Here is a 20,478-nt window from a genome sequence, read left to right as displayed (position 1 = left end):
TCTCTAACAATATGCATGCTCCAACCATAAAGGTGGTAGATCTCTCTTACTTCGTACAAGACGGACATGCATAGCAACTCACATGATATTCAACAAAGAATAGTTGATGGCGTCCCCGTAAGCATGGTTATCGCACAACAAGCAACTTAATAAGAGATAAAGTGCATAAGTACATATTCAATACCACAATAGTTTTTAAGCTATTTGTCCCATGAGCTATATATTGCAAAGGTGAATGATGGAATTTTAAAGGTAGCACTCAAGCAATTTACTTTGGAATGGCGTATAAATACCATGTAGTAGGTAGGTATGGTGGACACAAATGGCATAGTGATTGGCTCAAGTATTTTGGATGTATGAGAAGTATTCCCTCTCGATACAAGGTTTAGGCTAGCAAGGTTATTTGAAACAAACACAAGGATGAACGGTGCAGCAAAACTCACATAAAAGACATATTGTAAACATTATAAGACTCCACACCGTCTTCCTTGTTGTTCAAAACTCAATACTAGATGTTATCTAGACTCTAGAGAAACTAAATATGCAAACCAAATTAGCAAGGTCTAAGTATTTCTTCATTAATGGGTGCAAAGTATATGATGCAAGAGCTTAAACATGAGCACAACAATTGCCAAGTATCAAATTATCCAAGACATTTTAGAGTTACTACATGTAGCATTTTCCAATTCCAACCATATAACAATTTAACGAAGAAGAAACTTCGCCATGAATACTATGAGTAGAGCCTAAGGACATACTTGTCCATATGCTACAGCGGAGCGTGTCTCTCTCCCATAAAGTGAATGCTAGGATCCATTTTATTCAAACAAAACAAAAAACAAAAACAAACCGACGCTCCAAGCAAAGTACATAAGATGTGACGGAATAAAAATATAGTTTCAGGGGAGGAACCCGATAATGTTGTCGATGAAGAAGGGGATGCCTTGGGCATCCCCAAGCTTAGACGCTTGAGTCTTCTTATAATATGCAGGGGTGAACCACCGGGGCATCCCCAAGCTTAGAGCTTTCACTCTCCTTGATCATATTGCATCATACTCCTCTCTTGATCCTTGAAAACTTCCTCCACACCAAACTCGAAACAACTCATTAGAGGGTTAGTGCATAATAAAAATTTCACATGTTCAGAGGTGACACAATCATTCTTAACACTTCTGGACATTGCATAAAGCTACTGGACATTAATGGATCAAAGAAATTCATCCAACATAGCGAAAGAGGCAATGCGAAATAAAAGGCAGAATCTGTCAAAACAGAACAGTCCGTAAAGATGGATTTTATTAGGCCACCAGACTTGCTCAAATGAAAATGCTCAAATTGAATGAAAGTTGCGTACATATCTGAGGATCATGCACGTAAATTGGCTTAATTTTCTGAGCTACCTACAGGGAGGTAGACCCAGATTCGTGACAGCAAAGAAATCTGGAACTGCGCAGTAATCCAAATCTAGTACTTACTTTACTATCAAAGACTTTACTTGGCACAACAAAACTTAAAACTAAGATAAGGAGAGATTGCTACAGTAGTAAACAACTTCCAAGACACAAATATAAAACAAAAATACTGGAGTAAAAACATGGGTTGTCTCCCATAAGCGCTTTTCTTTAACGCCTTTCAGCTAGGCGCAGAAAGTGTAACTCAAGTATTATCGCGAGATGGAGCATTGACATTACCTTGGGTTTTACCCTTACCTTTCTTGTCCTTACTCTTTGGCTTAGGGAATATATGACTACCCCCGGGTGTAGAGGTGAATTTTATGGTGCCTTCTCTCACGTCTATGACTGCTCCCAATAATTTCAGCAGGGGATCTTCCGAGTGTGATTTGTCCCGTTCCTCGCGCATTCAATGACAAGGTAATCAATGGATATTGTTATCCCAAGAATGGTTGTATGCACACCCGCAGCTATCCCTTTAGGAATTATAACAAAGTTATCAATAAGAGTTATTCCTTCTCCCCTTCAGTGAATTCCCAAAGTTTCAAAGATTTATGAATACCCTTAGGCATTAGGCAAAATTCAGTCATAATATCACAATTAGCACGAAGAGTTTGGTCACCTATGACAATTTTAATAGTGGGTTTCCACAATGAAGGTTCAGAGTTCACTAAAACTTGATCAGGACGGTTACGAATGTATCCATAATTTTCATTTAAGCGAGATGCACTTGTCTCAAGAGTGTTTAATCTATTATGAATGCTAATAAGGGCTGAATCAAAATTATTAGATGAATCATGTGATGCAACCAACTTCTTTATGGCATTAAAAGCTTGATCCCCATTACAATGAAGGAAATCTCCTCCCACTAAAGTATCCAAAGCATATCTATAGCGAATCATAAGACCAAAATAAAAATTACTAAGGAGCAAACTTAGAGTCATTTGAGGTTCAGTTTTACGATAAGAAGTAAAAATTCTAGACCAAGCATCCTTAAAACTCTCCTCATCCCCTTGTTTAAAAGTGAAGACTAATTCTTCAGGCGAAGAAGTAACAGGTTCAGAGCTAGACATGGTAACAAAGGTAAATTTTTTTGTATTTTTAATATAGAGTGCAAGACAATAATAAAGTAAACTAGATAAAGTAAATGCAAGTAAACTAAATTTTTTGTGTTTTTGATATAGCAAACAAGACAGTAAATAAAGTAAAACTAGCAACTAATTTTTTTGTGTTTTGATATAATGCAGCAAACAAAGTAGTAAATAAAATAAAGCAAGACAAAAACAAAGTAAAGAGGTTGAGAAGTGGAGACTCCCTTGCAGCGTGTCTTGATCTCCCCGGCAACGGCGCCGGAAAAGAGCTTGATGGCGTGTATTTCACACGTTCGTTGGGCAACCCCAAGAGGAAGGTATGATGCGCACAGCAGCAAGTTTTCCCTCGTAAAGAAACCAAGGTTTATCGAACCAGGAGGAGCCAAGAAGCACGTTGAAGGTTGATGGCGGCGGGATGTAGTGCGGCGCAACACCAGGGATTCCGGCGCCAACGTGGAACCTGCACAACACAACCAAAGTACTTTGCCCCAACGAAACAGTGGAGGTTGTCAATCTCACCGGCTTGCTGTAACAAAGGATTAACCGTATTGTGTGGAAGATGATTGTTTGCAGAGAAAACAGTAGAAACAAGTATTGCAAGCAGATTTGTATTTCAAGATTAAAAGAATGGACCGGGGTCCACAGCTCACTAGAGGTGTCTCTCCCATAAGATAAAAGCATGTTGGGTGAACAAATTACAGTCGGGCAATTGACAAATAGAGAGGGCATAACAATGCACATACATGTCATGATAAGTACAAGTGAGATTTAATTGGGCATTACGACAAAGTACATAGACCGCCATCCAACCGCATCTATGCCTAAAAAGTCCACCTTCAGAGTTATCGTCCGAACCCCTCCAAGTATTAAGTTGCAAAGCAACGGACAATTGCATTAAGTATGGTGCGTAATGTAATCAACAACTACATCCTCGGACATAGCGCCAATGTTTTATCCCTAGTGGCAACAAGACAAAGACAACCTTAGAACTTTCCGTCATCGTCCCGTGTGTCAATGCGCATGAACCCACTATCGAGCATAAATACTCCCTCTTGGAGTTAAGAGCAAAAACTTGGCCGAGCCTCTACTAGTAACGGAGAGCATGCAAGATCATAAACAACACATATGTAATAACTTGATAATTAACATAACATGGTATTCTCTATCCATCGGATCCCGACAAACACAACATAGAGTATTACAGATAGATGATCTTGATCATGTTAGGCAGCTCACAAGATCCAACAATGAAGCACAATGAGGAGAAGACAACCATCTAGCTACGGCTATGGACCCATAGTCCAGGGGTGAACTACTCACTCATCACTCCGGAGGCGACCATGGCGGTGTAGAGTCCTCCGGGAGATGAATCCCCTCTCCGGCAGGGTGCCGGAGGAGATCTCCAGAATCCCCCCGAGATGGGATTGGCGGCGGCGGCGTCTCTGGAAGGTTTTCCGTGTCATGGTTTTTCGCCTCAGGGGTTTCGCGACGGAGGCTTTAAGTAGGCGGAAGGGCAGAGTCGGGGGGCTGACGAGGGGCCCACACCACAGGGCGGCGCGGGCCCCCTTGGCCGCGCCGCCATGTGGTTTGGCCACCTCGTGCCCCCACTTCGTATGCTCTTCGGTCTTCTCGGAAGGTTCGTGGCGAAATAGGCCCCCGGGTCTTCGTTTCGTCCAATTCCGAGAATATTTCGTTACTAGGATTTCTGAAACCAAAAACAGCGAAAACAACAACCGGCACTTCGGCATCTTGTTAATAGGTTAGTTCCGTAAAATGCACGAATATGACATAAAGTGTGCATAAAACATGTAGGTATCATCAATAATATGGCATAGAACATAAGAAATTATCGATACGTCGGAGACGTATCAGGCAGCTTTGGACGCCAAAACTGACACCTCTGTCAGCACTGCTGCACTTGAGACCTTGCGAAAAGAGTTGGAGGATCTTGAAGAGAGGGTCCGGGCAACCAAACAGCTCATCCAGGATAAGGAAGCTCTTATTGCCCACTCCCACGAGGAAGCAGAAGGCCTCAAAGCTGAACTGAAGACTGATCCGGCCGAAATACGTGCCCCGAACAAGCAGCCGGTGACGAGGCAAGGACGAAGATGATGAGGCCGAGATCGCCGAGGTGGATCGTGTTCGTGCTGACGCCCTCCATGCCCTTGAGGCATTCCTTCAGTAGAGCCTCTCTATGTAACCCGATATCTGCTCAATTGAGCTTGTACCTCTAGAGTCGATGGCTGTGCATCGACTTTTTAGTCTGAAGTCGATGTCCGTGCATCGGCTGTACTTGTATCCTGTTGTTTTGTATGTATTTTTTTTACTGGCCGATTTCGTGCATCGACCCCATATTTCATTGTCCGTTATCCCATATTAGGTGCCCCCCGAGCCGAATCTTTCAAGTAATTGAAGATATCGGCTCTCCAGTTATCCGATTCCAGGAACTGTACCTGAACATCGGCTCATCAGATGCGGATATAACTTTTGCTGATAAATGTTGGTCGTGGCTTATCCCCAGGACCAATGTCACTCTCTTCTAGCTCATCAGCCGATGTAAACCCATATCCTAGCTTTCCGTCGCCTGCTAGATCGATGCTGAACACAGGAAGAACGTATGGTGAGGATAATTTTGGCCGATTTCTGGAATCGGCCTCCTTTTTGATTGTATTGCTCAATGAAGGTTTACAACTTATTTGTGCTCTCCTACAGGAGGAAGTCTCCCGACTACGACTACGTGACATGCTTGAAGTGAGATCCTTGCTTTTTATTTTTTGGGGCCGATCGCAGGGATCGGCCTTGCCACGTACGTCGATCGATGTTGCTCTTGCTACTCTGTCAGGCCGGTGGATAAGACCAGCCTCACCCCGTTTTTTGTAACTTCGATGCGATCACAGCCGTCCAAACTGACTCCAGAGAGCGGCTCTTGGTCTTCCGAGTCCCAAATATTCATGCCGGCTATTGAGACCTCGATCGAGTCATCCGCATGCACGACTTCCACTTCATCTCCATCCCATTGTATCGAGCACCGGTGCATTGTAGATGGAATGCAAGTAGTTGGCGTGAATCCAATCCCTCCCTAGCAGGACAGCGTAGGTGCTTTTGCTGTCGACGATGAAGAATGATGTAGGGATGGTTTTTCGGCCTACGGTTAGCTCCACGTTCGGAACGCCTTGAGTCTCCGATGCTTGGCCGTTGAAGTCGTTTAGCGTGACGTTGGTTTTGATCAGATCTGCGCTAGAGCGTCCCAAACGCCGTAGCATGGAATATGGCATTATATTGACTGCCGCTCCCGTATCAACCAACATCTTGCCGACAGGCTGCCCATTGATATAACCTTTTAGGTACAGGGCCTTCATATGTTTGTAGCCCTTCCCTCGTGGCTTTTCAAAGATAACTGGCCGTGGACCGCAGTCAAACTGTGCTATCGGCACTTCTTCGGTTCCTGGAGCACGAAACTCCGAGGGAAGTATGAACACCATATTTGTGCCAGCCGATGTACTCGCATCGGCTTTTACTTGCTTGGGGCGCCATTCTTTCTTCTGTGGATGACTCTCCTCGTCCAAAGTTTGCCGAATTTTCACGGCCAGATCGGGCCGCGCTTTCCTCAACGTGTGCAGGTATTGCGCCTCGGCTTGCTCCAAGCTACGTAGCCGCTGAACCCTACGCTTTTGGGAGTGGCTGAGTCCATCAGGACACCACCTTGGCCGGTGGTACTTATCCTCTTCTTCATCTTCTGACTCCTCAAAGTTTTCTTCTTGAGATGACTCAGCTCGTATGTTCTGAGATGGGAGAGGCCCTAGACGCTTGAAAACTGAAACTTCTCTTGCGTCCTTCTTCCGCTGTCTACACTCCGGGCAGTTATCGATTGTAGGCAATCGGCTCATTCTCGAATCCCGGCCAGTTGCTTAAAGAAAGGACAGTCCCAGTGTCTATCCATGTCCTCCTGCTCTCTTGATTTTCCTTTAGCGCGATGCTCATATCCTTCGTCGTCTCTATCATACCGACGATATCTTCCATAGTCTATGTCAGAACGACGATGTCTTTCGTCTTCTCCGTCGTAACGCCGACGTCGGTCATACTGACGCTCATACTTGTTAAGGAGATGCGCGGAGAGTGGTCGTTGATATCGCACGCTTCTCACTTGTTTTTCAGTGAGGTACCGTCTGTTGTCATATCGGGGCCGGACGCGTGGGCCGGCCTCCTCCTTTTCCTTACCACGGGAGTGACTGCTTTCTTCTTTATCCTTGCCATGGTGGTATACAGGCCCTGCCATGTTAACATCGAACGAGAAATCTAGCCGACGCCTCGCGGAATGATTGAGTTCCACCATGTTGACGCCAGGAAACGGATGTGTGTCCACTTTCATGGCAAACTGGCCAAAGATCAATCGGCCTTGTTCTATCGCCGTTTGGATCTGCCGACGAAACTATTCGCAGTCATTGGTGGTGTGGGTGAACGAGTGATGCCACTTGCAGTACGGTCTCCCGTTCATTTGTTGCGCCGTATGGATTTTATGGCCTTCGGGTAACTTCAGCTGTTTTTCCTTAAGCAATAAATCAAATATCTGCTCAGCTTTGCTCACATTGAAGTCAAACCCTTTTGCAGGCCCTTGTGGTTTCACCCATTTGCAGGACACGGGAGCTGCCCCCCGAGCCCATTCAGCCACGGCTACTTCCAGGTCTTCTGCAGAATCCTCAGCTTCTTCCGTCTCGACTAGGCCTACCGGACGCTTAAACTTGTCCTGGTACAATTCAGGGTGGCGCTGCTCATACGATGTTAGTTTCTGGATCATGTGCGACAGTGAACTGTACTCTACTTGGAAAGCCAGATCCTTGATCGGCGTTGCGAGGCCCAATGCCGCCGGATCGATCGCTTCTTTCTCGCTTAAACGAACCGAATAACATCGGTTCCCGACAGCTCCCGAAACGTTGAATGTATTCCGACACCGTTTCTCCCCGCTTCGCCGCACCTCGCGTAAGATCGGCAATGCCAGCCTCGGTAGCTTCTGAGTGATATTGAACATGAAACTGTTCTTCCAGTTGCTTCCACGCCCGGACTGAGTTTGGTGGCAACGAGGTGTACCACCCAAAGGCTGATCCCGTGAGAGATTGTGCAAAAAACCTTACACGTAACGGGTCCGATGCTGAAATCATGCCCAACTCGTGCCAAATATCGGCTCACGTGCTCAATTGAGCTAGACCCTTCTCGCTCCATTGAATTTTGAGAATTCAGGGAGCCGATACTTGGGTGGCAAGCGGGATCAAATCATACTCGTCGGGGTACGGCTTGGAATAGCCGATTGTTTTCCTCTTCGGCAGGATGCCGAACTGGTCTCTCAAGATGGTACTGATTTGTTCCATGGTATAAGCTGCAGGGACCGAGCTCTCATGACTCGTTCCGGTGGCATATTTCGCTAGCCATGCCTGTTTATCGGCGTCCGCTCCGGTAAATCCCCGCCGGTGCAATCCGGTTCGTGCGCGCCAAGGTATTGCAGTCCGGCACGTATGTGCACACGTATCCATGTGGGATCTCTTTAGGCGGCTCATACAGGAATTGGCAATCGCCAGGATCGCCTCCAACCTTGTAGACGACGTACGCCGGTGAACCCTGTGGCTCTGGAGCTGTAAGCGCGAATGGCAGCGGCGGTCTGGTCTGGAACGGTATTTCTCCCTGGTGAGTCCCTAGGGTAGGTCCCGACGGAGAGTACTGATGCTTCATGATTTCCTCGAACCACGCGAACCGCAACGCGCTCAAAAGCGTTCACCAGGCTCTCAGAATGACGGTGTAGGGAATGAGCCACCATGTAATTAATTTCCTGGCGTAGAGCTCTGGTGCGTTCCTCTGAAGAGGTAGACATGTCTACTTCATCAAGAGCGCCTTCGGGTGAGAACCCTTTCCACCTAATGCCATGTGAACGGGTCTTCGCGAAGGAGCCGATGAGATCGGCTTCTAAGAGGGCTTTAATCTCATCATATTTCTTCTTGTGCTCCTCAGGCAGATCTCCGTACGTGACTGGTTCGTCCGCCACCTCATCTGCAGATTTTGACATAGTTGCGGCGGATGTCGACGTAGTTGTTGTTGCAGAATGTCCCACCGGGCGTGCCAGAATGTGTTTCCTACCAAAACCCACCGGCGAGCAGCGACGGGCAACACGGAGAGCCGGGAGGCTCCCAGGACTGCTGGTGGGCCCTGGTCCCTCGGGCAACGGCCCGCAATGCTCTGGCACACGTCCTGGTCAGGAAGGTGATGGATTGCTTCAATTAGTTTCCTGCATGGAAAACACGTAAACATTAAATACGAGCCCCGATCGGCTCTTAGGTTACTCTATGAATCGGCTCAAAGAGCCGATTGACCCATGATTCACGCTGGATTTACGATAACATGGGGATCCTGCTTAATCAAAACCAAGATAAATCAATCTACGACGAGCCTAGGGTTTTCACCGCATAACCGGAACATCCTACGCGTAGTTGAGCCTAGCAGTATATGTAAGATAATAGAAAACTAGTCCTAAAGAGGCCTAAAAACCAACATAACGTCGATTCCCGAACAATCCCTCTAGGATTAGCAGACTATACCTTACGCACTACCGGATCGTTCAACCCGTTTGTAAGGCCTAACCATGCGGATATCAAACTAATCCTTGAAGAACAAGGAACGACTATAACAGATCAGATCTACTAAATAAAGACTAAGCAAGATGCTGCCCTTACACCCAAGATAGGTGCAAAGACAGCTAGATATTGAGGGGCAGCATAGCTAAGCAAAAAGATCATGAAAGTATCGACGTCAGCCCCAAAACATCTATGATAAGGGTGTTACTCGCCATCAACAAGGCTTCAGCACGAGCAACACCAAGCAACGAATAAAATGATACTGCCTAGATCGCAAGATGCGATCTAGGCCATGACGCTTACCCGGAAGAAACCCTCGAAAACAAGGGGTGGCGATGCGCCTAGATTGGTTTGTTGTGAACGTGATCGTCCTGCTTTCTCAATAACCCTAGGTACATATTTATAGTCCGTAGACTTTCTAACTTGGGAAGTAAACCTAACTTCATACGAACTAAACTCTATCTCTTAATTCTAAATCTACCATAATATACAAATACACGGGCAGTCTAGCCCAAATTCTCGTACGAGGCCGATTTAGAAATATTTCGTATGCGTGTCCTCTAAACCCATCTCAATCACGGCCCATCTCCGGACTTGGTTAAAATCTGGTGATAACAGTACCACATGTGGTAAAGTGAACCCGTGATATGGTAAGATATTGTCAATTGTGCTCTGTAACTAAGCCACGAGCTATGTGTTTGATATGTCTACGGTTAGGTGTAACCCATGGGCTTCATCAAAAAGGAAGAAATCATATAAATCATGATAATATGGCATCAAGTGGTGATTGTCATCATGTTTGAGAAGCGCAAGTTAGTTTAAGATGTACATCTCGAAGATATCACATGATTGGAGCTTGCCATCCACTTTATGATAATGGACATGTGAAGATATACCAAAGTGAGGCTTACCCGTAGAGGAGTATGGGCACAAGCAAACCTAAAAGACCTTGCCGACCAAGCGCTTGCTTAGGATTTTCTACTTAGAGCATCAAGCCCTAGAACGTTTCCAGCCATGAAAAATTGGACATGAATGAGTTAGTTCGTTTGGATGTGCGTCTGTGCCCAACGTAGTGGACATCGAGACCTTGGCCGTGCCTTGATTAAGCAGCGACTCAATCTGCACTATGCCAACATCATTTATTTATAACAACATGTTGGGGTAAGAGAAGGTGAGACGAACCTCGATGATGTGGGAGGCGGCAGGAGCATAGATCTGGAGCTTGGGAAAATGAAGGGCAGAGAAACTGAAGGAGTATGCCATGTTACTAAGGTCATTCTCACTTAAGGAATGCCCGCAGTGCCAGTGGGTCAATTTCCCCGCCGCACTCGATGGTGACTACTTATTGCTTCGCTTCGGCCCGTGGCGTTTTAATCTGTCGCAAGGAAATGAAAGAAATCCTAACAAAATATTAATTAACCTTTATAACTTTCTTCAAGATAAGAACCACACTGCTAAAAAATCCAATATAAGGAAGATAAGTGAATTGGGGAAGTCCCTCGTGACTTCCGGTTCACCTCCAAGTCCATGGCGCCTGAAGCATGGTTTGATGCTCCCATCTCGCATCGACGACCGTTCCACTGGGCATGATTGAGACTCCACTTCTCCTTGCTCACGAAGATCACGGGGGTGGGGGGGGGGGAGCGGGCAAGATCATGGTCCCGAGGTAGGCCCATCAGGAATAAAGACTGACCACTCGACAAGGGGCTTCTCGACACAAGTACTTAGACGCTCGGCCAGGGCCCTCTCGATGATCAGTTCAAGCCAAAATTATATCAGGCCGAGGATTCAACATGATGCGATTGTAACTGACCAAGATTGGATCCAAGGTATCTTGCTAGGGTTTTCATCACACCGGTAGATCGTCTCAATACTTGTAACCCTAGACCACCATGTATAAAAAGGATCCAGGGAATTACCGAGCAGATAAATCACATCAAACTTTTAATAATATCGGCTTGAACAAATGTGGGATAAAACTAGTGTTTAATTTTCCAAGCACTAAACCTATATAAAGTAGGCTTAGATAGGAAACAAGGTAGCAAGATACATAACTTCAATCACAAAGGCTATTACAATGTAAAATGTATAAGTAAGGAGCTTGGGTATACAAATAACCGAGACGCGTAGCGTTGACAATGTATCTCGGAGTTCACACCCTTGTAGGTGCTACTTCCAACTGGAGCAGTGTGGATGCAGAATGCTTCCCAAGAGCCACAAAGGCCCACCGTATTCTCCTCGAGCTTTCCCATCAAAAGGTAAATCCTCGATTCTCGTACAAGTTTTTCTCCACAACTTAATTGGAGCCTATGAAGTAATCACCACAATGGACATAAGCTTAGAGCAATCTCTGAAACTTAATTGGGGGCTCCCAAGTAATCACCACAAAGGATAAAATCCATCTAGGGCCTAAGGAACCAAAAGGGACAAGCTCCGTCTCTCCCAAATTGATACCACCACAACGACAACTAATTCTATGGATGAATAAGAGAGGAAGAACAAATAAGGAGAACGCCAAATTTCTCCAAGATAAAGATCCAATGGGTTCCCCTCACATATAAAAGGGATTGATTAGTGGAGATATAGATCTATATATCCTCTTTCTCTTCCCTCAGAAATATGTGGGAATCATGGTAGGAATAGGAAGATGAAAAGGTCAAGAGGTTCAACAATGGAAGTCAAACCAAGCTCAAGGACTGGGAACCTTTGGGGAAGAAGAAATAATAAATAGGCCCCCATCCAACCGCTAAATGTAGAAACCCGAGAGGCTGGATTGGCCGTCCTGGCCCAGACCAGTCCGAGGCAATTAGTCCGACTAAGGACTATTTTGCTACTGCTAGTTGGACCAGTACTCCAGGGCCAAATTTAGGGGAAACCAGGGGCGCCCAACGACTAGTCGGACTAACATGCTCGGCCAATCAAGTCCTACTGGATGGACCACTCCCGAGACGTGGTCCAGTCTCCTAGATTCCACACTCACAAAGGCACAACGGTAAGTCTCCTTCATGATAACATTAGGAGAAGACAGAAACGGCTGAGACCAAAATTGCAAGAACTCTTGCATCTGAACTATAAAGGATGAAACCAATTTTGTTCGAAATATAACAACCTGAAACATCAAACAAAAAGCGAAAAATTTAAGATACACTGTGCAAGAAAATACCAAGTAGATAGAGGTGGAACCTACCTAGACGAAGAACCAGCAAAAAAATCTTCAATATAAAAAAACACGACAAGTTTTTCATACGGAACCTTTTTTTATGAACTAGAGCCATTCACAAAAATAACGGCAAGCTCTAGATCCACACATGAAAATGATATAAATAACAACCAAGAAATATGAAGCCAGGGATGCAAAGTTTTGAGCTCTCTATGAATGATACGATTAAGTTAGTCGCTCGAGAGCCCCTCCCCTTGATAGTATAGCTATCGATCCTATCACCTAGTCTCCCAACTAACATCAAATACCGGTACAACAAAAAACCTATCAAGGACACACAAAATCCTTGTGTGTTACACTTGAACTAGATAATGATGATCTTCACCTCCTCAAACTAGAACTCTTTCTTGATTGTGCTTTCTTAGTCAAGTCTTGTGAAGTGCTCCGACCCAATACTCCACTATGAAAGAGCCCCTCTTTGGGAATATACTTACATATCCATGATCACACATTAGAGGTCCATGCTTCGAGCATATGGTATCTTCTAGATGCTCACATTTAACTTGCACTTTGAATTTATCAACCTTGAATTATTTCCTCTTTCTTCACAATGATGATGTATTGAAGGTACACATTAAATTCTTACACAAATATTTGTATTCAAGACATCATTATCATTGGCTCAAGTATCACGTGAGCAATCTTCGGATAACTCCTTGATTAAACTTCATCCTCACTTGATCTTCTTCACTCTCTTCTTCTTTTTAACCTTGAAACCAACATATGGTTCATGCAAGGCCTACGAACAAAAGCTTCAAGTACAACTCAGTGCAAACATTATTCCATCTAATTTGTCATTAATTACCAAATCTACACATGGGGCTCACTCTTCACCATCCACCATACATGAGCTTCAGACATGAGTTCATCTCCGAGCACACAAAGGGATAATCACTCTGCAATACACATGAAGTAGGGATCTTACCATACATTGTACGTTGGGTCTTGAACCTACAAAAACCTCCAACTAATAGTGCCAACATGCTTCCCAGCGGACAAAATTTTTACTGACGGTAAAATTCCATGACACACCCCTTTTGATGATTTTGCAACTAGACATCAATTGAGTTGAGGGTCACACGAAAATTGACCAGGATGTTACCCTGTTGTGGCCTAGAAAAATTGAAACAGTGTCTAGGAGGAACAAGAACACTATTGATATAGTAGAAGTATGACTTGGCGTGACACTTCCAATAATTGGTCCCTAACAGAGATCGAACTATGGTCGTTAGGGTGAGCCACTGCGACCCCAACTACTGGGCTAAGCCCACGCCATCCTAGAAAAATTAATGACTAGTTTATAGCATGTAAAACCAAACAATTGTATTTGGTTAAAGGAACATAGGTCTGGATCTATCAACTAAGCAACATATACGAGATTCAAACCCAAAGATTTGATATGCATGGTGTTTGCAATAGAGTTGCTCTTGGATATGGCCACCTTACCCATGCTTAGAACTTCACCCTTGAGTTATCTCCTAAGGTGATGTACTTGCAACGTGAGAAGCTACGTACAAACTCATCAAGTATCAATTCTTCCACGATCGTAATCAGTACGTCCAGTCTCAAGCACCCATTCTCTACCACCGATGTTGTTCCCTTAGAAAATATTGCCATGATACACATAGAGGGTACCTCTTCATCACTCGAGGTGTGAATGTCATATATTGAAGAGCCTGATGAAGCAACAACAAAGGTTGCCATGTTCTTATTCTATCTTCTAATTAGATTGTGCAAATAGCCCAGCTTATACGGTTCGGTGACCATCCTCAAGGTTCCATAGTGGATCGAAGATTTCCCTTTCAGTAGGAAGATCGAGGAGAATACGGCGAGGCCTTCGTGGCATTTGAGTGCTTTCGCATCCACACGCTCCAACGGATAAGAGCACACACAAAAGTGTGAACTTCGGGATATATCGTCGTCTCTCCGTCACCTCGGTTATTCCTATACTCCGTGTTAGCCTTCATGCTTGATGTTAGCTTAAGTTGTTGGTGCACACACGTGAACTCTAGTTGATATAGGTTTTGTGCTAGACAAATTAAATCCTATTTTTATTCCGCATTTGTTAAGTCCGTCTCATTAAAGTTTTAAATCACCTATTCACCTCTCCCTGTAGGTGACATGTGTGTCCTTTCGAGTCCATTTTCATTCCTTCTCCTTCTTGACATAGGCTTTTAATTTACGAAAGGCAGCGGAGTTGCTTTCATTGCGATTAGATAGGAAAAATTTACAAGCCAGATACAATCCGCAAGTACAAGAAACGGAAGCCATAGCTGGCTAAAAAAACAAAGCTCAAAGAAGAAACAAAAGAAAAAGGTGGACCCCGAGTTTTGCCCGAGGTCACCGACAGACATAAGCTTCAACTCAGCAAAAAACACAAAGAACGGTCAAGATATAAGAATAGAGATGTATGGTTAGGGACGGAAGAACTTGATTGTTCCCTGATGTTCAAGTTGTTGCACCCAAATCTGTCATAATCGACCGCAGATTCGCTAGCATTACCCGCTGGTGCACAAGCATCACCGAGTTGTAGAATTATCCTTGTTCTCAGTTAGCAAAAGCTTACCCGCTTGGCCCGATTGCTAATGGTAGATCTTTGAGGTGAATGTTAACACGGGAAAAAATTGGATGCTTGATGTCAACAACTGACTATCTATGAGATGCCAAATATCCAAGAGTAAAAAGCATATCTTGTGGATAAAACTCACTCTTGTTTGGTTCCCAACCAAACTCAAACTCCAACTATCAAATTATTTCTCTTAAAAATAAGTGAGAGAAGAAGGGGAAATTTTGACAAAATAAATCACAAATATCTAGAAATCACCTCAGCTCGCCAACTTTACCATCCTATGTTTGGGTGCTATTTATAGGCGCGTTACACTTCTAGCCGTTATTGCTATATATTTGCGTAGGAAGATTGTAACAATCTAGGCTTCAACTGAGGTTGCCCTCGACCAAGGTTCTCCTCAACAGGTATTGCATAGAACTTACGTCAAGCACCTAGAGCTTCAATCACGACTAGAAGCGGAGCTAGCTGGCTATAGGAACCTCGGCAAAACCAGCGTGTGTGTCCACCTGATTGGTGTTTCCCCAACAAAACCAGCTTTTCGACATGCAAATATGCACTATTTCTAGTGGATGCTAAGTCGCCGAGCCCAGGCAGCTACAGGGGTCGTTAGGAGCTGGCTCCACCACTCATCCCGGCCATGAAGCTCCAACTCATTGGAACTAGCTTTTCACACATGAGGAGCTAGATTTAACATGTGTTATACTTAGATTGCGACCTCCCTTCAATCATGTATTCGAGATAAGGTCTCAAACAATTGAAGCTTGCTTGATTTCTTCATAGAATTGTTGCGAAAAGGATTTTGAGTAAAATTGTTCACACAAAAAAATCACGTTTACCTTAAAGATCTAACCCCTTCAATAATATGGTTGTTCCTATTTGACTCAAAGCTATAAAAATACACTATATATGGTCTTTAACCTTGTTCAGTCTTGGAGTCCTCAAGCACGCCAGTACAATTGCTTGCTTCAAGCTAGCATATGCATCCGTAGTCTTCAATCCGTACTTGCTTCAAAAAAATTTGGTTGGTCATCTTCACCATGATTAAACCAACTCCTCGGACTAAGTTCCTAAATAAACTAGATAAACTTGTTAGTCCCTTGGCCGTATTGTCATCAATCATCCAAATCCCACCGGAAGGTACTAGATAAACTTTCACCCAACCTCGAAGAAGTTGTCTAAGGTGGTGAGCTCGTTTGCCAGACCTCCATACAAGTTTTTTTTTGAGTACCTCTCATGTTACCATCGTGTTGTTGTCGTTGGTGGTCGATGCTAAAGTTTGTTACAGACGTTTTGTTGCCAGCTTTTTCATTTCTTTTATAATAGTGTTGTGTGCTCCTTGATATCTTGACTATATCTTGACATGTGTTGGTGCAAGAGCGACGCGTAATTGGTACAGTCTTTATATTAGTATATTTGTTTTAACAAAAAAGTCAAGACACCGATATCATCACAAAAAAAGAAAATATAAAGAGGAAAACAAAAAACCTCTTCCCTCTATTGCGACCAACGAGACTAATGCTTTACCCGTTCTGGTTTCCTCTTGCGGTCCATTTCATTTCCATTCAGACCAAACCTCCAATCCGCACTTATACTTCTTAAAACATGTTTGATTGTAGTGTATTGAGTCATTTTATCCCCATATTCTACAGGATTCCATATATCTTAATGCATTTTCTCCTATATCCAAATACTACCTCCCTAATGAATTAAGGGTTATCTCGATTTTTAAGATAAAAGATAAGAATTTCATTCAGAGAATTATCCCCAGTAATTCTCCAAACTGTGCGCTCCCACCACCCGCTCCTTCCCTGGCCGCGGCTCTCCCCCGTTCCAGGATGTCGACACAACCTTCCCTTTTCTACTTCCCATGCCTGAGCAGCGGCAGCACCTTCATCGCTCCCGTCAGGTGCAACCAGATCCGTTGCCTACATGGCACTGCCTACCGACAGTGCCGCCCTCCGCGACCGTCTTGTCCCCCCCAACTCCACCGCCGGCACTGGGGACGCCGCCGCGTCGACCCCTTCCGGAGGCCTGCCCAGGGTGAGTCTTAATCTCTAGCTGTTCCTCCTCGCAATTCGCAAACTAAGCACGATAACATTCAGTTCCTTCTTTTTTTTTTGTTGAGAAAAGGGGCTTTCCCCCCGATTTCCATTAAAGAAATCAAATGTCTTTTACAACTACAAAACAAGAGAAAGCAAAAGAAGAGAGAAATAAAGCAGAAAAGTAAGCGATTCTTTTTTGCTCTAAAGCTATTACACACCACCAAATGTTACAAATGGCTGCAAGAGCTAAAACACCATGCAACATGCCTAAAAAAGGAACCAAACGAGCAACCTACAGATGGGAGACTAAGCATCAGTTCATCAGTCTTCGGACCGTAGGCCGCCATCCCTTCGATGCATGAAATGCCTCATTTGACAACTGCACGAACAACTTGGCTCCCCAAATGAGTGCATCGCGATTTTGTTCCTTTACCTACAGAATGGCCCATGAAGATATCATTTCACCAATCAAATTAGTAACAGCGATAGGATCCGCAGGTCTGATTGACCGGAAACACGCATTATTTCTCGTTCTCCAAATCAACCAAAGAATTGCAGAAGCTCCAACACAAATAGATGGTCTGTGTTTCACAGGAAAACTCCTGATCCAGCTCCCAAACATGTGTTGCACCGATTTTGGTTTATGTCGAAACCCAAAGGCACAAGCTGTGATGTTCCAGATATACCAAGCAAGTGGACAACAGAAAAGTAAGTGTGTAATACTCTCACCACAGCCACAAAATTGGCACATATAGTCTCCTTTCCAGCCTCTTCTATGTAATACATCTTTTGTCAATGTACTTTTCTTGATTGCCAGCCAAAGGAAAACTCTGACATTCAGTTCCTTCATGTCATAGGTTCTTGGGATCGCGCACCTGGCGGTGTCATTGGGCATCGTGCTAGCCACGGACAAGTGTCTGAGCCAGGCGTTCGCCGCCGCGTCCATCAAGTTCCCTAGCGCCCTCTTTGGCATGTTCTGCATCATCTCCGTGCTCGTCGTCCTTGACGCCGTGGCGCCGGCGCTCGCCAAGGGCTTCATGGACTTCTTCGAGCCTGCCGCGCTCTTCATCCAGAAGTGGCTGCCGCTCTTATATGTACCCCCCATCGTCGTCCTCCCACTCGCCGTCAGGGACATCCCGGCCTTATCCGGCCTCAAAATCTGCCTCGTCGCATGTACGTCCACATGGTGTGCTTCAGAAGCTAATGGGCAATGGCGGTCAGAAGATAGTCTTCATTTTTGTTGCCCTTTTTTCTGTAGTTGCTGGCTGGTTTGCTTCGCTCACGGTAGCGGGATACACAGCGCTAACCGTGAGGAAGATCGTCAAGACCGAGCTCATTGCGGCCGAGCCGATGGGCAGGCTGTCTCCCTTCGCCACATTGCAGTTCTGGGCGTGGGGTGCTGTCTTTGTGGCCTCGTTTGCCACGGCGTTTGTTAGTCCCACGGTGCTTGGCACCACGGCGAGGACGTGCCTTCCATTCATGCTCGCCTCCACTGTCCTGGGATACATGGCTGGTTCTGGGTAATCAATTACTATGTCTTTCTGCTCATTCATGCGTACTACACTTACAGTTAATGTACAGACTTTAGTCGTAGTACTGTATCTGCATATGTCTGGCTGACAACAACATGGTGTTTTTCAGGTTGCCATCTGGTATCAAGACAGTGTTGCATCCGATCATCTGCTGCGCGCTTTCCGCAAATTTATCGGCGGTAGCATATGGGTACTTCTCTGGGTCCGGAATGGACGCTGCTCTAGGTCTGGAATTTCATACATATCAGACTCTGAATTTCTGTACTTTCAGAAATCATAATATTTACATTACAGTTGCAAACATTGCCATGACTCATAATTATCTCCAAACAAGTGGTTGACCAGGTGATTACCTGACAAAGGTGCCATCGAATCCCGGAGCTGGTGACGTCCTGATGGGTTTTCTTGGGTCTGTCATCCTATCGTTTGCATTCCCAATGTTCAAGCAGAGAAAGGTAAATACACCTAGCAATGTTAACTTGCAAGATAATTAGCTCAGTTTTGTTCTCCACGTGTGTGTCCTTATCTACTGATTATCTTGTGTTGCTGTGAACTCCAGCTTGTGAAGAGGCACGCGGCAGAAATTTTCACATCGATCGCCGTCGCGTCTACATTCTCTTTATACTCGACTGCCATCCTAGGACGCCTGATTGGGTTAGAGCCGACATTAACCATCTCAATCTTGCCAAGGTGCATAACTGTTGCGTTAGCATTGAGCATAGTATCTTTCTTTGAAGGTAACTAAACCCCCAACGCATTCTCGATCTCTTGCTTTCCTCTGTGTTGTTTATCATTGCCCAATTTGCATGTGCATCTTAATTTCCTAAGCAATGGTTCCCGGTGTATCATGTATGTACTGCAGGTGCCAACACTTCGGTAACCGCTGCGGTGGTTGTTCTCACGGGCCTGATCGGTGCAAACTTTGTGCAAGCGGCCATGGATAAACTTGGCCTCAACGACCCCATCGCTAGAGGAATCGGGGCAGCCTCCAGGTAAATTAACTTGATGAAACTTTCAGCATGTCCTTTTTAGCTTTTTTACTCTGAAAGCGTGATAAAACTTGACGGTGTTCTGTGGGTGCAGCGCTCATGGTCTGGGAACAGCAGCGCTGTCGGCTAAGGAGCCTGAGGCGCTCCCTTTCTGCGCCATCGCCTATGCGCTCACGGGCATCTTCGGCTCCCTGATTTGCTCCTTTGCGGCCGTCAGGCAAAGCCTTGTGTTCATAGCCAGCTGACAGACATGTATACACAACGACAACAACAACCTTCCATGAGTTTTTATACATATATATAAATGAATGGGAAGTTCGGTTACTCTGAAACCATGACCAATGCAAACTCAAAATTACTCTGATTCACGCTGTATTTGGCAAAGGTAGCAAGTTTGTCCAAACATTCGCAAGAATTACACACACATGGGGCAAACCTACCTGTGGTGTCAGTTTGTGGCCCTGCATGGAAGCGCGTGTTTGGTGGGTCGCATGACCTCCAGCAAGGAGCGGGGAGCAGAATTCAGCCTGATTGATTGCCCAGAAAGCATCCATGTTGTGGCTAACGTGGTTCTCAAAGCATCCTTGAGTCAGGTCCTGAATTGACCGTTCTTCTAGAGTCATCCTCGTCTCATGCTCTGCCGATGCAAAAAAAGGCATCTTTGCGAGCGTGACCGAGGTTGGAGATGGTTGGAGCACAAGCGCGCTGTGGTGAAAAGGAAAAAACGGGTGGGGAGGATTTTGTCACCTCCTGCCCAATACACTCCACTCTCACCGTCTGATTTCAAACCCTTCATTTTCCCTCATTTTCGAGTTCCATCTCCGGTCCTAGAGTAGGTAAGTGGCGTACCAAACTCCGGTCGGCGACTGTGGTGGCGGCAAGACTACTTCCTCTTCTTCCTCGAGTCCTCCTTCACCTCCCCTGATGACTGTGAGTTACCACACTGCTAGCTTGGTCGGCTAGGGTT

The 20,478-nt window shown here is 45.1% G+C and overlaps 1 protein-coding gene across 2 annotated transcripts; it reads left to right on the top strand.

The window, feature by feature from the left end:
* The first annotated feature begins 16,822 nt into the window (after nt 1-16,822).
* On the top strand, nt 16,823-19,843 carry LOC124706397 (plastidal glycolate/glycerate translocator 1, chloroplastic-like). Of its 2 annotated transcripts, XM_047238064.1 has the most exons (9): nt 16,879-16,988; nt 17,585-17,698; nt 17,848-18,163; nt 18,249-18,510; nt 18,632-18,747; nt 18,868-18,977; nt 19,082-19,259; nt 19,385-19,514; nt 19,606-19,843. In XM_047238064.1, exons 3-9 carry the CDS (start codon nt 17,962-17,964, stop codon nt 19,754-19,756), a joined length of 1,149 nt encoding a protein of 382 aa, XP_047094020.1. In that variant the 5' UTR covers nt 16,879-16,988; nt 17,585-17,698; nt 17,848-17,961; the 3' UTR covers nt 19,757-19,843. The 2 variants fall into 2 exon arrangements, with proteins under 2 accessions (XP_047094019.1, XP_047094020.1); XM_047238063.1 differs by lacking the exon at nt 17,585-17,698 and having other exon boundaries at nt 16,823-16,988.
* Nucleotides 19,844-20,478: the final 635 nt, after the last annotated feature.

Source organism: Lolium rigidum, chromosome 4 (assembly GCF_022539505.1).
Source record: "Lolium rigidum isolate FL_2022 chromosome 4, APGP_CSIRO_Lrig_0.1, whole genome shotgun sequence".
Lineage (NCBI taxonomy): Eukaryota > Viridiplantae > Streptophyta > Magnoliopsida > Poales > Poaceae > Lolium > Lolium rigidum.
This window is presented reverse-complemented; position numbering and strand designations above follow the sequence as displayed.